The following is a 16,553-nucleotide window of genomic DNA, read 5'->3' on the forward strand; positions in this document are numbered from 1 at the left end:
CAGCCAAGGTCTGGAGGAGTTGCATGTGTTTACAAGGGAAGCTGTCAGGAGGTGTTTAGGAAGGCATTTAGGAATCAGAATACAGATGCTTTAGCATCAAAGGAGCATTGGAAGGAAATTAGCAGCTCTAGTGTTTGTCTGGCTTTTCAGCTTGCTACCCCAAGATTGAACTACCAGCTCCTCCCCAGCCTCCTCTCTACTTGGCAAAATAGAACACTTTTTAGATTGAAGGTATTGATTTGTTATAACATGGTGTCTTTCTTTCCCTTATTTAGTTTCTACTCCTAATAATAATCTTTTTTTTTTTATTTTTATTTTGCAATACAATTCATTTCTACATATCAGCCACGGATTCCCTTGTTCTCCCCCCTCCCGTCCCCCTCACCTTCCCCCCAACCCCCCCCCCCCATTCCCATCTCTTCCAGGGCAAAGCCTTCCCCACAGACTGAGATCAACCTGGTAGACTCAGTCCAGGTAGGTTCAGTCCCCTCCTCCCAGGCCGAGCCAAGCAATCCTGCATAGGCCCCAGGTTTCAAACAGCCAACTCATGCAATGAACACAGGACCCGGTCCCACTGCCTGGATGCCTCCCAAACAGATCAAGCCAATCAACTGTCTCACCCATTCAGAGGGCCTGATCCAGTGGGGACCCCTCAGCCATTGGTTCATAGTTCATGTGTTTCCATTCATTTGGCTATTTGTCCCTGTGCTTTATCCAACCTTGGTCTCAACCATTCTCGCTCATATAAACCCTCCTCATTTTCGCTAATTGGACTCCCAGAGATCCACCCAGGGCCTCGTCATGGATCTCTGCATCATCCAGATCCCTCAGTAGTTGGATGAGGTTTCTAGCACGACAATTATGGTGTTTGGCCATCCCATCACCAGAGTAGGTCAGTTCGGGATGTATCTCGTCCATTGCCAGCAGTCTGTTGTGTGGGTATCTTTGTGGATTTCTGTGGGCCTCTCTAGCACTTTGCTTCTTCCTATTCTCGTGTGGTCTTCATTTACCATGGTCTCCTATTCCTTGTTCTCCCTCTCTGTTGTTGATCCAGCTGGGATCTCCCGCTCCCCCAAGCTCTCTTTCCCTCGACCCTCGCCTTTCATTACCCCCACTCATGTCCAGGCTGTTCATGTAGATCTCATTCCATTTCTCTGTCATTGGGCGATCCCCGTGTCTTTCTTGGGGTCCTGTTTTCCAGGTAGCCTCCCTGGTGATGTGAGTAGCAGACAAGTCATCCTTGTTCCACATCTACTATCCTGCTATGAGTGAGTACATACCATGTTTGTCTTTCTGAGTCTGGGTTACCTCACTCAGGATGATTTTTTCTAGATCCATCCATTTGTCTGCAAACCTCATGATGTCATTGTTTTTCTCTGCTGAGTAGTATTCCATTGTGTATATGTACCACATTTTGTTTATCCATTCTTCAGTTGAAGGGCATCTAGGTTGTTTCCATGTTCTGGCTATTACAAACAATGCTGACATGAACATAGCTGAACAAGTGCTCTTATGGTGTGATTGAGCATTCCTTGGGTTGTCAGAATGGCTAAGATCAAAAACACTGAAGACACCTTATGCTGGAGAGGATGTGGAGCTAGGGGAACTCTCCTCCACTGCTGGTGGGAATGCAAGCTTGTACAACCACTTTGGAAATCAATATGTTGCTTTCTTAGAAAATTGGGAATCCATCTCCCCCAAGATCCAGCTATACCTAATAGTAATCTTAACTATGCAATCCAGCTCAACTTCAGGGGAATGAGAAAATTACAAACCCAAAGCAAAGCAGCGGGACTCAAGGACAATAAGATATTAATGCAGAAGGATGGGTGCCACAGTTGGATGGGTGTCCTAGGAGCTGCAGATGGGAGGGTCTGGTGTTTAAGGTGTATGTCAGTCGGAACTGTCACAGCTGTCCCATAGTTGGCAGTGGTGAGCTTCTTGCTGAACTTGCTCTTCTTGGACCCAAGGTGCTCATGGCTTCAACAATGCTCGTGTCTTCTTTAGCATTCCCAAGGACCATGTGTTTGCCACAAAAACACTGAGTCTCTGCAGTGCAGATGAAAACTGGAAATTGTTTGTCTTGGTTCATCATTTGCCATGGACAAAATACCAGGACCTGAACGTTCAGGATGACATTCGCATCCTTAAATTTCACCCCATGGATTTACTTCAAATGAGTGACTATGGCACATAATGTCACCACCCAGACATGAATCCTGGAATAATTCAGTTTAAGGAGAAACACTCGTAACCAAATACTTCCTTTCAAATGCTCAGAGCAGCAAAGTTTTCTTCTACCTTGTGAACTTTGCAAATAGCTAGAGGAAGACTCAGCTGAAGGGTGGCTGTCTATACTGAGGTTGAAGACCACTGTGGACTTGAGCATAGATCTGGTGGCCACAGGGCACATGGGCAATCTGCAAATGATCTTTTTTAAAAAGTTAACAGAGAGGCACTGTTCACCAAAGGATGGAAACTGATGCAAACTCACAGCCAAATACTAGAAGGAGTTCAGTGAATCCTAGAGAACAGGAGGAGAAAGGATTGTAGGAGCCAGAGGGGTCAAGGACACCACAAGAAGACTAACAGAATCAACTAACCTGTATCCAATTAGTTCTTGGTTTCCCAGGCTATCCCACGTGCATTCAGTCCTCAAGTCCCCGCCCATCAAGTTTCTTGCTCACAAGATACAGGTTTTAAAAGGAGCTGCACCATTAGAGCACTCACATGATGCAGAGTGCTGGGTGGCTTCCATTTTAAATCCCCGTGGCCAATCAACAATGTGCAGGCCTTTGAAAGATTCCCAGCGCCTTGTTTGAATTCAAGGGGGAGCAGAGCAAGTTTAGGAGCATGAAGGCAACAGCCAAAGCTGGAAAGCTGGCTCCAGCACCAGCTGACCTCTGGAAAGCCAGAGTCCAGGAAGATGCAGGTCCCAGTGCCCCAGTGGCCGCCCCACTGTTGAAAAAGATTCCAGAGGTCTTAGTGGACAAAGGCAGCAGGCGCCTTTATGTAAGGGGACGCTTTCTGAGTAAAGTAGGCTTTGTGAAATGCTTTGAGATCTCAGACCAAAACACAAAGGAGGTGTTCGCAGCCAAGATCGTGCCTAAGTCTTTGCTCACACCCTCCCAGAAGGAGAAGCTGTCCAAAGAGATTTCCATTCACCGCAGCCTCTCACATCAACATGTCGTAGGCTTCCACAGCATTTTCGAAGACAGCGAATTTGTGTTTGTGATTTTGGAGCTTTGTCGGGAGAGGGTGAGTGTTTCTGCTGTGGGACTGGGGTGCCCATACCGTGAATTTGCTGGCAAAGAGCTACTGATGCCTTGGAGTACCTTAGAGGAGTGCTTGGGTTTCAAGCAATTATGAAAAGGCTTCTAGTGAGGGTGCTGAGTGGGGTTGAGAAAAGACTCTCGGTAAGAGCACGCATTAACAGGAGAGGGTCCTGTGAGTGATAATGACCAGTGTATGGGCAGAATCATCAGGAGTCTGCCAAGACCTCCCTTTAATCCCGAGAGCTTAGTCCTGGTCCCATCCAGCTGGCCACCCTTTTCGGTGGGCTTCAGTAACTTCTTCCTTCTTTCTCAGTCCCTCCTGGAGCTGCACAAGAGGAGGAAAGCCCTGACCCATCTGGAAGTGCGCTGCTACCTAAGGCAGATAATCCTGGGCTGCCAGTACCTGCACCACAATCAGGTCATTCACAGGAACCTTAGGTTGAGCAACATCTTCCTGAACGAGGATCTGGAGGTGAAAATAGGTGAGGTGCTGGACCTTCAGGTGCCTGGTGCCAGTACAAGAGGAGGCAAGGAGAGGAAATCTGGGAGAATGGGAGCCAGAGAAATGGAGGGACGGTGGGACATGGAGGTGCTGCCCTCCAGAATGCCCTCTAGTTTAGAAATGGAGGGTGAGGGGCCCACACGCCAGTGTCTTGCCTTTAGATGCATTTGCTCTTTTTGTTTTTGTGTTTGCTGTTGCTGTCTAGTATACCTCAATACAGTAGTTCTAAAAATAGTTTACTTGGGGGTGCCTCCCCCAATTACTACCCTATCTCATAGCACTGAGCCAGGTGCTCCTCAGTCAGTTTCCTTTTTAAACTGGAGGTCTAGACGTATGCCATGTAGCAAGGCTGGCAGCATTCCCTCAGCTCTTTACTGAGCTGAAAAGTCCTGTTCCCTTGAGACTCTGATTTGCCTCAGTCCCTATTCCCATGTCACCTTTCTTACCTTGTCCATCAGCAGTCACGAAGAGTATTTACTTGGTTCCCTAGTGCCTCCAATTCTGTTTCTCATGTGGTTTAAATTTCATTTATTTATGTGAGGGGTGGGGATAGAAGGTAACTTTCAGGAGTCAGTTGTTTCCTTGCACTGTGTGGGTCCCAGGGTCAACTCAAGCCATCTGTCTTAGAGGCATGCACCTTTACCTACAGAGCCATCTTGCCACCCTAGCCCTGCTATCTAAAAGAGCAGTGTAAAGGGCAGTGGGAAGCCAGCCATCACCAGCAAAGTAGGAAGGTTCCTGGAACAGAGACTTTGGAGTCTGATTCTCAATGGTCAGACCTCAGGCAGCTGTCTGCAACCACAGATGACCCAGACCTAGCAGCTGAGCATCCTCTCTTCTTTCCTCTGTCCCAGGGGGTTTCGGGCTGGCAACCAAAGTGGAATATGAAGAGGAACAAATGAAGACCTTTTGTAGCCCCCAAAACTTCACAGCTCTCGAAGCGGTGAGACTGGGAAGTTTTGAGGAGGATGTATGGTCCATCGGGTGCATCATGTAAGTTGGGAACGGACTCAGGAGCTATGGGCCTCAATGGGGCTTTCTGAGGCACTTCACCCAGTTGACCTTACCCTCTGGATCCTTCTTCCTTATAGAAAGGCTATTTCAGGGAGCAGGTTGCCCACATGAAGCCCTATTTCCTTATTAATCTGGTGTAGGATGTAGGATTTCCTGTAGCTTGGACTTATGGTCCAGAGAAGGGACGAGAAAGTCTCTACAATTCTTCCTCCTGCTCTTTGCTGTTTACTAAAAGCATGCACAGACCCAAGCCATCAACACCTGAGGGCTTGTTAGGACTATGGAATCTCAGTTCTGAACCTGGGTTTAATTGTGTCCTTGGCTGACTTTCAAGAAATCTTTGGAAGCACTGATGAGCACTGATGGGAGAATCACATCACCAGAAAGGCTGATGGTAGGCAGAAGTCCCATCATGGTGGCCTGTGGTGGATAGCAGTGGCCTCTGGGGTCCTTGGAGTCCTCTATTACTGCAGCCCAGAGCTGGGGAATTCCTGGCCCCTTAGTATCCAGGTGTTATCAGCTACATTCTTCTGAGGGCTTGTCCTAGCCAAGGTTACCGTGGCACTAGGCAGACTTGGAGACCATCCCCATCTCTTCCTAGTCAGTGAATCCAACACAGCCCCCTTCCCCTAGACAATGACTTATGCATTTGGACTTTCCTGGGAGTTTGAGCAAAATTCTTCCTTGTACCTCCAGGTACACCTTGCTAGTGGGCAAGCCACCTTTTGAGACCTCATTCGAAAAAGAAACCTACCTCCGGATGAAACCAAATGAATACAGTGTTCCCAAGGTGACAGCAACACAATTTTATTTTGTTTCACCCAAAAGCTATTCACTGAGCCCAGCTATATCCTGAGGACAGAGCCTTGCCTCTAGTATAGCCACAGAGAATGTATGTGTGAAGGCTGGCCTTGAACTCGCTGCATGTTGAGTTTGAATGTCAAAGTCTCCTGCCTCTACCTCCCAAGTGTTGAGATTATAGGCATGCAGCACCATGCTGGCTTTATGGGGTATACTGGGAACTGAACTGGGTTTTGTGCTTATAGGCAAGCACTCTGCCAACTGAGTCCCATGCCCAGCTTCCTGAATGGATGTAAAGTGCAGGGAGAAAATGGAGAAGAGGCAGATGTGCTTAAGCTTGGGACATGGACCATCTCCACCTAGCTGAGCTGTGTTTAGCAGATGATGGCTTGACTCTTGTGAACCAGGTTTCCCATCTACAAAGTATAAGTTTCCCCAAGGGCTTCCAGTGACAAAATGACATCTTTTTTTTCCACAACCAATGGCATACATCCGTTTGAAGGGATAACCCATTTCTGGGGACTAGGTCTACCTGGGACATATGACCACTTTCAAATTGGTGTCCTTGACTTGTATATAGAGCAGCTATGTCACAGAGAATCAGCTCACTGCAGACAGCATGGACTGGCTTGAGCCAGCTGGACTGCTGTGGTATAAGTTCTGGCTTTATCACCTAGGCTGTGTGTATTCTCAGACAGGGGCACTTTCTCAATTCTGAGCCTGCTTCTTCATCTAAAGTGAGGCATAGTAGTGGAGTGAGTAGTCTTTACTTTTGTGAGGCTGAGGCAGGGGAACCTTAAGTTCCAGGCTAGCCTGAGCTACATAGGGAGATCCTGTCTCAAACTATATAGGGGGAGGGAGTCTTTTAGGAGTTTTTGTGAGGCCCAAATGAATTAATATACAAGACTGCATTCCTGATATATGAAGCCTAGAGTTAATGCTCTGACTGACAGGCCTGTTCTAGGTTTTATCCCATATACCAAGTGTCCCATGTGGTGGGGTCCCAGGTATGGTACCGTTCCCCCATTCTACAGATACGCCTTGGTGGGCCCAGAAAGCCCAGGCTATTTGTCAGAGCTGGAATCATGGGGGTGGAACTGGGATTTAAACACAGGTCTGGGGACCTGGAGGCCCCTCTGGTGGTAAATAATTAAATGTGCTTTGCAAGGGCAAGCTGGGGAAATCGTCCCAAGTTAATGTTGAGTGCCTAGTGGCAGGAAATGATCCTTCTCACAAGCAGGGTGACACTGGTCCTTGCTAAAGCTGGGGTGGAGGACCTGCTGGTGGAGCTTACGGCCACTGAACTATGGTATATTTGCGATAGGAGCAGCCACATGTCAGGTGGGGTCCCTGTCTCATCTCACTTAGGCTCTGCTTCTCCCCTCCAGCACATCAATCCCATTGCTGCCTCCCTCATCCAGAAGATGCTTCAGGCAAAACCCGCTGCCCGCCCCACCATTGAGGAGTTGCTCAAAGATGAGTTCTTCACTTCTGGCTATATCCCTGCCCATCTGCCCATCACCTGCCTCACCATCCCACCAAGGTTGTCAGTAGGTCCCAGTGGCCTGGACCCCAGCAGCAGGAAGTCTCTCATGGTCCTCGAGAAAGGTGAAGCTTGGTCTTGGTAGGGTAGACTGCAGAGAGCCTATATTTCCAGGGTGCATTTCAGGGTGCATGTACCTTACTCTGCCCCCAGAGGTGGGTCCTATCCTTGAGGTCTGGTCCCTGGGTTCTTCTGACTCTTGGGCTTGGCAGGAAGAACAGACTGAATCAACACATTTGATCTGATAAGGAAAAAAATGGACTGAACACCAAGCCCAGGAAATTCTTTTTGATTATGTTTATAAGTCTCTATCGTCTCCTTTGCATGTTTTTGTTGAATGCTGGAACTTGTCAGGTATAGACATGGAGTATAACACGGCACCCATCCTCATTCTCATTCTCAGCCATGGTTCACTCTGCACCTTTCACCCCTTTGAGTGCTTGTGCTTTGTCTGTCAGGAGAAGGTCTCTCACTGTCACCAGGCTGCTCTGGAGTCAGTCCTCCTGCCTAGGGCTCTGGATTACAAGTTTGTCAGCACATCTCACTTTTGAAATGTCACTACAGCCAACTCCAGCAGTCTGCCATTTTACACTTAAAGTACATCTGTGAGTTCGAGGCCCGCCTGGTCTACAGAGCAAGTATCAGGACAGCCAGAGCTGTTATAGAAACTGTCTGAAAAAGAAAACAAAGGATTAAGTAGGTAGAAGAATGAACAGGAAGCATCTGACCCTCTTTTCCCAGTCTGTTTACATTTCTTTTGATGTTTTCATCATCAATCCTCTATGTGTTTCTCTTAACTGATTAAGAGCAAACTTTGTTTTTTTTAAATTTATTTATTTATTATGAGGACACCAGATTTCATTACAGGTGGCTATGAGCCACCATGTGGTTGCTGGGAATTGAACTCAGAACCTCTGGAAGAGCAGTCAGTGCTCTTAACCTCTGAGCCATCTCTCTTGCCCCAAGAGCAAACTTTCTTCTGTTAATGCTTCTGTGTATACTTCTTGAAAACAGACATGACAGACATCAGCACAACCTTCAGGACTGTGAGCATTAATCCAACCCCATATTGTCTTCACAATTTCTTTTTCTTTTTTGTTTTCTTTCTTTATTCCTTCCTTCCTTTCTTTTTTTTGAGACAAGATCTCACTATGTAGCTCAAGCTGGCCTCCAGCTCACAGAGATCAACCTGTTTCTGCCTTCCAAGTGCTAGGATCAAAGTCGTGAGCCACCTCACCTGGTAGCATTCTTTTTTTTTGACTCCCTCCCTCCCTCCCTCCCTCCTTCCTTTTATTTATTTGTTTGTTTATTTATTTATTTATTTATTTATTGAAACAGACTATGAAGCCAAGACTGGCCTCAGGTTTGTAATCTCTGGCCTCACTACCCCCTCTCCCCCCAGATGCTGGGCTTATAGGAGTGTGCCACTGTATTTAGAATTACTATTTTTTTCTTGCAGTTTTATTTGACCTTCACATATTTCATTAAGGGTTGTAGTCTTTGAGAAGTAACTTGAAGGACTTTGTTTCTCTGTGTGGCTATACCACCAATTTATATAAAGTTCTCAGTTTGTCTGCTCAATTAGATTTACATTTTTAGGCAAATGACTTGCGATGATTTAGTTTCAGTTTTGGTGCTTTGAGACAGAGTCTCATGTTGTTCAGGCTAGCCTTGAACTGCCAAATGCTGGGGTTACCAATGTGTGCCTCACCCTGACTCAGTGACTTGGATTTTTTGGAATAATTTTAGGGCTATACAAAGTGTTATAAACAAAATAGAGCTGACTTCCTATGTGCCCTTCCCCCAGCTTCCTACACTATCAGCATCTCTCTACCACAGAGTAATTACTAAAACTAAAACGTTAACCACAAGATGATCCTGTCAACAAACTCCAGTCCTCATGTCAATCACACAGATTCCCCATTAACATCACCTTGTTCTGTACCAGGGTGCAAGTCAGTACCGCACATGGCATTTAGAGGCCTCAGCTTCTTAGTTTCCTCTAGCCTGTGACAGTCTCTGGGTTTTTCCTTGTGTCTTGTGACCTTGACACTTTCAGAGGGTGCTGATGAGTGTCTTTCCTGTTGGGTTTGTTGCTTCCTCGTGAATTAGTGGAGATTCTCCATTCTGAGCAGGAATGCTGCAGAGGGGATGTGCTCTTTTCAGTGTGTCGGGGAGACAAGGCTGTCTCTGCTACAGATACTGTTTTTTCGGTCATTGATAAGTATCTTGCAGGAAGTTGTTTGAAAAACTGCTGCCTATCAATTTTGGCACCCACATGTGGGTCTTGGTGTAGTAATTATTGCTGTAATTATTTTCCCCTTTAAATTTTTGAGGCAGTGTCTCATGTGGCCCAGTCTGCTTAGAATTCCCAGTAGCCAAGGATGACCTTGAGCTTCTGTTCCTTCTGCCTCTGTCTCCTGAGTGCTAGGATTACAGGCGTGGACCACCATGGCCAGTTTATAAGGAGCTGAGAATGTTAATTCAGGGCTTCACACTAGACAAGCACTCTGTTAATTGAGCTATTGCTGAGCCCCCTTTTCTGTTCCCCTTTCCTGTAGTGCTGGACTTGTGGATCCTATCTTATGGGGAGGTATTAAAATACTGCTCCTTTAGGATTCTTTTCTTAGTAAAGTAGCAATAAATGAAAATGTTTTATAGACATTTTCTAGATTATCCAAAGGTAGAGAATTGTATCATGTGATATGTGATCCTGGAGTAGTCGTCCTCCATTTTCAATAGTTTTATTTGGACAAGTTTGATTTTACATATTCTGTAAACAGTCTCATTTTGTTTTTCCTGTGAATGGGTGTTTTACATGCATATGTGAATGCCTGGTGACCACAGAGGCCAGAAGATGGTCTTGGATCTCCTGGAACTGGAGTTACAGGTGGTTGTGAGCCTCCATGAGAATGCTGGGCACCAAAGCCAGGTTTTTGACAAGAATAGCCAGTGCTCTTAGTGGCTGAGCCATCTCTCCAGCCCCTTTATGGCTAGTTTTAAAATCAGAGCTTGGATATTTTATTTCACACTTAAGTTCTTAATACAGAATGGTGGGATTGTTGTTTTTAATTGAAAATTTAGGGAATGTCCTGTTTCACTGGAGAACTGATACATGCTGGTTTGGGGAAGTGAATTGTTCAAGAATAAAGACAGCAACAGTCACCAGCACAGCCCCGATCACCATAGGCCAACTTAAGGCTTCAGTGTGGATTTCATTAGACTCACTTATCTGTAAGCACACAAAGCAAAAGGCTTACACTGCGCTTCACCCATCCTTCTGCCTTCCTGGATGCACAAAGTGCCCTTTGTTCTTTGCTTGAATTGGTGCCTCCAGGCTCCCTCCCTGAGTGACAGCAACAGCAGGTGTCCTGGAAGGGCAGGCTGTTGGAGCAGAGGCCTGAGCTCCTGAAGCTTTGTGGCCTCTCAGTAAGCACCATATCCCTGACACACCAACGCGGTCCTGACTCAGTTCCCACAGCAGTGAGAGCTGATGGGACTGTGGGAAGAGTGCTGGCTGTGCCAGGCAGGCCTGTGCTCCCTCCAGCGGTTTTGTGCCTGGCTAATGGCCATGTCACCTTCTTAGGTGTAGAGAGACCCTTGCCTGACCTTCCCTGGGAAAAGGAGGAGCCAGTGGTTTGGGGGACAGGTGAGGCCATCGAGTGGCACCTCAGTGACATGCTGCAGCAGCTGACCAGGGTCAATGCCTCCAAGCCCTCAGAGCGAAGGCTGGTGCGGCAAGGTGAGTCCTGCAGGGGGCTTCCCATCTGGAGAAGGCAGGGTATCTCAGTCAGCAAGCAGATCCCCCATTTCCTGGAGATCAACATTCAGATGAGTTAGCCTGACACCCAAGGCCCTCCTGGTGTGCCTTCTGCCTGTTTCTGCCCCATCTCACTCTGTAGGTGACTGATAGGTCACCTCTGCACAGCTGTGTCTGTTGTCTCCTTTCTGCCCAGGGAATTAATCCCTTGGTCCTCAAGAGACTCAGGTCAGCTCCAGCCTCAGGGCTTTTGTGCCCACTGCCACCACCCTGACTCCCACTGCCAGCACTTCCTAACCTGATGAAATTCTCCATAACATTTCTTCCCAACACATTCATGCATCTGCAGTTGGGACTCGTGTGCACTGAGGTGGTTCTAGCGTTGCAGGAATTGTTGGGTCTGCTCCTTTCTTCAGCACTTTAATCTGGGGCACTAGGCTTTCCACCAGCCCTGATGTTAATGACTTTGATTACTCTTCATCCCTCTGGTTGGTATGTGGGTCCTTCTATAAGCCTAGGGTTTTCTTTTCCTATCCACACCTACCACAGTTCCTGAGACACAGTAAAGGGGCCCACTTAATGAATTGGGACTTGACGTTCTGGGCTGCAATTTGGGTGTCTAGGTTTGTGCTGTCAGAGCCCTCCACAGGCTTCATAGGGTGCCCCCCCAGCTCTGGGGAGGATTATCTGAGAAGACAGAAGGAGGGGCTGGCCTAACCAGTTCTCTGTTTCTATCCCAGAGGAGGCTGAGGATCCTGCATGCATCCCCATCTTCTGGGTCAGCCAGTGGGTAGACCAGTCAATGAAGTATGGACTTGGTAGGTGTCTCCAGAATGTATAATGGGCAGGGGATGGTGTTGCCATAGTAGCCTTTGAGTGAACAAGTGAGTGATGTCTGTAATTGTGTGGCTGTGTTGGCAAGAATTGTTAGGGCCTAATACATGCAAGCACTCTACTACTGAGCTATTCCCAGCCTTTGTCCACCTCCTCCTGCCTTTCTAAGATAGGCCTCCCCCTGCCCATTAGGGTATCAGCTCTGTGATAACAGTACAGGGGCACTCTTTAATGACTCAACATGCTTCGTCCTCTACAATGATGGCGACAGCCTCCAGTACATAGACCATGATGGGATGGAGTCTTACCCCACCATGAGCTCCCACCCTGACTCCTTGATGAAGAAGGTGGGAACTGGCTACTGTAAGAGGATGTGGCAGGGTATGGGGGCTGCCTCAGGGTCAGGCTCTCATTCTGGAATCCCTGCCTCAACTCTCCAACCAGATCACTCTCCTCCAGCATTTCCGAAGTTACATGAATGAACACCTGCAGAAGGCGGGGGCCAACAACTCGGAGGCGGGGGCCAACACCACACCCCGGGAAGGTGATGAGCTGGCCCGGCTGCCCTACCTGAAAAAATGGCTCCGCACAAGCCGAGCCGTTGTCCTGCACCTCAGCAACGGCACTATACAGATTAATTTTTTCCAGGTGTGTAGGGGCCTGTACTTGAGGTGGCTGGGTGGGGTGGAAGTGCTGTTCCTTTCACCAGGTGGGGAGCCTTCCTCCCCTTTGCCTCAACCTCAGGCACCAGCTGAGCTTTTCACTCACTCCCTTCTTCCCTCCAAGGACCACACCAAACTTATTCTGTGCCCCATGATGGCAGCTGTGACCTGCATCAAGAACCAGGACTTCCACACATCCTGCTTGAGCCTTCTGGAGGAATATGGCTGCTGCGAGGAACTGGGTAGACAGCTATGCTATGCCCACACCATGCTAGACAGGCTGCTGAGCTCAAAGTCTCCCAACAGCAGACTCCAGGACAACTCCTAGGCCTCCGTCCTTTGGGCTGGTGCCCCTTCACTCTGCAAGCTCTGCCTGGGGCTGCATTGCTGGACTTCTGGGACTGCTGTTCAGTAGCCCTATCCATGGGGCTGGGTGGGGAAGGGGCTGCTATGTAAGTTATTTTTGTATATGTTTGGATCTGAGTTTATAACCTCTTCCCCTGCCCTCAGTCTACTGTGTAACTTGTATAGATGTATTTCTATTGAGTTTGAGACTGTTCTTTCATTGGCTTTATATTTATTCAATATATGTGTATATCTTTTCTTATCCTGTGTTTTTTTTTTTTTTTTTTTTTTTTTTTTAAGATTTATTTATTTTTATTAGGTATGCAGTGTTCTGCCTGCATGTATGTCTGCAGGCCAGAAGAGGGCACCAGATCTCATTACAGATGGTTGTGAGCCACCATGTGGTTGCTGGGAATTGAACTCAGGACCTCTGGAAGAGCAGCCAGTGTTCTTAACCTCTGAGCCATCTCTCCAGCCCCCCTTATCCTGTGTTTTTGTGAGTATCCCGAACCCAGTGTATTTCTCTGTTCCAACAGCCTCAGGCTGTTAAACTGCTGTCCAATATGTTGATGCTCCCTAGACAAGGTTGAGCCACAGGCTTAACTCCTTGGTCCACCTTTGGGGCACCTGGTTGTCTCAGCTCTTTGACATCTGGCAGGACCTCCCAGCATCCAAAGTTGGTGACTAGTAGGGCAGGAAAAAGCGCTCAGAAGCACAGGTTCTCAGGGCATGGTGAGTGTGTAGCAGCAGCCTCGGGAAGCGGTGTGAAATAATGGATGTAGCCAGCAGGGACTTGGCCCACAGCCTGGTGTACTTCAGTTGGGAGCTTCCTATAGTGGTGCTTCTGGGGATGGTCAGGACAAGGACACTGACTCAGTTATGACAAGCCATCCCTGATCCATGTCCCACCTAGGCTCTAGAACACAATTTATTCTTCATGACATGGAGCATGTCTTGCACTGATAATCCTCTTTTAGGACTGGAACCTTTTCAGAGATGTGGGTGGAGAAATGGGCTGTAGGGATAATTCACTGGGTCCCTTCTCTCAGGAAGAGGCCCCTCCAAGCCTGCTCATCTATTCCCAGGGGACAATCCACTCCCTCTTCCCCAAGGCACTCTCCATCAGGGGCTGATCTGCAGCTGAGAGGACATTAGACAATGTCTGGAGGCATTTTGGCTGACTTGCCTTGGGAAGAAAGTACCTTTATCAACCTGTGAGGCCAGGGATGCTGCTAAGCATGCCACAGTATAACATGGCATAGGCTACAGGGCACTACCCACCCTTTCCTGACAGTTTTCTCTTCTGAATCAGTACCGCCCAGGTTGAGAAACCATGACTTAGAAAAGGATTTTGTTGACATGGGGTCTTACTCCCTAGTTAAGGTCAGCCTTGAATTCTCTACTTCCCACTTCCTGAGGGCCAGGGTTACAAGCATCATGTCGGGTTTAGAAAATGATTTTTTAACCTTCACTATGCTTCACATGATTGTGACTGGATAGGTAGCTTGTAATTGTGGCACTCAGGAAGGTGAGGCGGGAGGATCCTGAGTTCAAGCTACATAGAAAAAAAGGTGCTGGTTCTCATCTGTTCTGACCTAATGAGCTAGGTAGGACACAGTGTCAGTGTTTACCTAAGGTTAAGAATGTGGGGAAGTGAACTAATGTCATGGCAGTACAAAGGACAAAGCAGCACCTTCTGATCCTCCTGCCTCCGCTTCTCATGTTCTGAAGTACAGACATGCACCACCACGGGAGGTTCTGTGCAGTGCTGGGAATAGAACCCAGGGCATCATTTACACTAGGCAAGAACCCTACCAACAGGATTACTTTCCCAGTCAGGCTGTGGCACACCCCTTTAATACCAGTACTTAGGAAGCAGAGGCAGGGGTATCTCTGTGGGTTTGAGGCCAGCCTGGTCTGTAGAGTGAGTTCCATGACAGCCAAGACTACAGAGAAGCCCTTTCTCAAAAAAACAAAAGTCTCAGAAAATGATTATGAAATACAAAGAAAACTCAGAACTAAGCTTCTACAATGAAGTCACTCAACTCCAGAAAGTTTATGTATAATTACACTAGATTTTTATAAAACTTGAGAGAAAATTGTCAGATATTCATACATACAAGCACTTATGGATTGGGAATACTCAGTTTGAGACCCATAGGCTTCAAATCCCTGAAAGACACCCAATCATCAAACACTCTAAAATAGCTCTATAGGCTGGGCTAACAATCTGAATACAGGTTCACACATGTTTTGGAGGGAGGCTATTGCCAAGTGGTAGTGACACATGCCTTTAATCTGACACTCAGAAATGGGGATGGTTATACTGGCATTTGTGTTAAGGGTACAGTCATGGAAGCCATGTGCTTAGCTTTGGAAAATTGCCCCAGGATTCCCTAGCAGATTGAGAATGCAGCCAACAGGGTGTTGGCAGCCTCCAGCCTCAGGTTTCCTGATCATAGGAAAGTCACAAGGTTGGAGGCTGACTTAGCCATCTCATCCGGGAAACAGGAACCCCTCCGATCTGCCCTTGATGGGATACTGTTGCTGTGCTAGGCACCAGGGTGGGATGGCAGCTGACTTTGCTGCCATCAGCTGGCAGGTGCCAAGGATTCTGCATGTCTTGTGGCAGACACAGGTGTCCATACACAGTCTATGCTAACATCAGGAGCCTAAGAAGAGTGGGCAGAATGCAAGTGGTGACATGTAGCTAGAGTTTTCCTGCCTGGCCCACAGTCAGGACAAATCTCTCTCATCTGCCAGTCCCACAGCTGCTCAGACCTAAACAAGTAAACACAGAGACTTACATTGCTTACAAACTGTATGGCCGTGGCAGGCTTCTTGCTAACTGTTCTTACAGCTTAAATTAATTAATTTCTATAAATCTATACCTTGCCATGTGGCTCGTGGCTTACCGGCATCTTCACATGCTGTTTGTCATCGTGGCGGCTGGCAGTGTCTCTGACTCAGCCTTCCACTTCCCAGTTTTATTCTCCTCCTTGTCCCGCCTATACTTTCTGCCTGGTCACTGGCCAATCAGGGTTTTATTTATTGACCAATCAGCAACACACTTGACATACAGACCATCCCACAGCAGTGACACCCTGATCCTTGCTCCCTCATGCATCCCTGGCTTCAGGAGCATGTTCAGACCCACCTGGGCATCCAGGATGGCATTCTACTCCTGGTCTTTCTGCTGGAGCAGCAGCTGGTGCTGCATCTCCAGCACCTGTCCTGTAGCCTCTCCTCACAGCACATGACTGCCAAGTCCTTCTCATCCTTCTCCAGCAGAATCATGTTCTCTTCCATCTGTGGGTGCAAGACCAACTCAGGTGGGTTGGGGAGATGACAGAAGACACGCTGGTGCTCACGAAGTCCAGCTAAGCTACTCACACAGCAGGGTCAGCAGCATCTGTGACTCCATCATGTCCATGGTCTGCTGCAGATCCTGCAGGGCCCAGCTGTTCAGTTCTCAGTAAGCCATGTTCACCTGGCTCTTCCGGGTATGGCAGAACCCCCAACCTCTGTGTACTTTATAGGTTCAAATGGAAATAGTGTCAGAGGGGTTGGGGGTGGAGCCAGGTCTATACTTGCCTGGAAATTGTATGGGTATCCCCTACCCCACTCAGTATATGAACACACTCACCTGAGCAGGTCTCGTGGGCAGCACAGTCCTGGCCTCTGTCCTAGAGGAGGACTGGCTGCCTCTGACCTGAAGCCTTAGGTGCTGAGAGTCAGAACTACCCACTGCCCAATACCTCTGTACTTACCTGTGTCTTCTTGTAAAGGGTTCTCTTTCTCTGAGGGGTGGTAAAGG

General features: G+C 47.8%; 1 protein-coding gene across 1 annotated transcript; it reads left to right on the forward strand.

The window, feature by feature from the left end:
• Window positions 1–487: 487 nt before the first annotated feature.
• Window positions 488–12,941, forward strand: LOC128110340 (serine/threonine-protein kinase PLK1-like). The gene is made up of 10 exons (XM_052738125.1): window positions 488–3,258; window positions 3,589–3,757; window positions 4,632–4,770; window positions 5,488–5,581; window positions 6,981–7,200; window positions 10,722–10,877; window positions 11,636–11,713; window positions 11,922–12,076; window positions 12,174–12,377; window positions 12,516–12,941. Exons 1-10 carry the CDS (start codon window positions 2,854–2,856, stop codon window positions 12,717–12,719), a joined length of 1,824 nt encoding a protein of 607 aa, XP_052594085.1. The 5' UTR covers window positions 488–2,853; the 3' UTR covers window positions 12,720–12,941.
• The last annotated feature ends 3,612 nt before the right edge of the window (window positions 12,942–16,553 follow it).

This window comes from Peromyscus californicus, unplaced genomic scaffold (assembly GCF_007827085.1).
Source record: "Peromyscus californicus insignis strain IS unplaced genomic scaffold, ASM782708v3 Scaffold_152__1_contigs__length_87076, whole genome shotgun sequence".
Lineage (NCBI taxonomy): Eukaryota > Metazoa > Chordata > Mammalia > Rodentia > Cricetidae > Peromyscus > Peromyscus californicus.

Bases quoted from the DNA above. Each gene is read 5' to 3' on its own strand.
- LOC128110340 (XM_052738125.1), top strand. From the start codon at position 2,854: ATGAAGGCAACAGCCAAAGCTGGAAAGCTGGCTCCAGCACCAGCTGAC. The intron at 3,259-3,588 runs GTGAGTGTTTCT...CTTCTTTCTCAG, and splicing joins TGGAGCTTTGTCGGGAGAGG to TCCCTCCTGGAGCTGCACAA. The intron at 7,201-10,721 runs GTGAAGCTTGGT...TCACCTTCTTAG, and splicing joins TCTCATGGTCCTCGAGAAAG to GTGTAGAGAGACCCTTGCCT.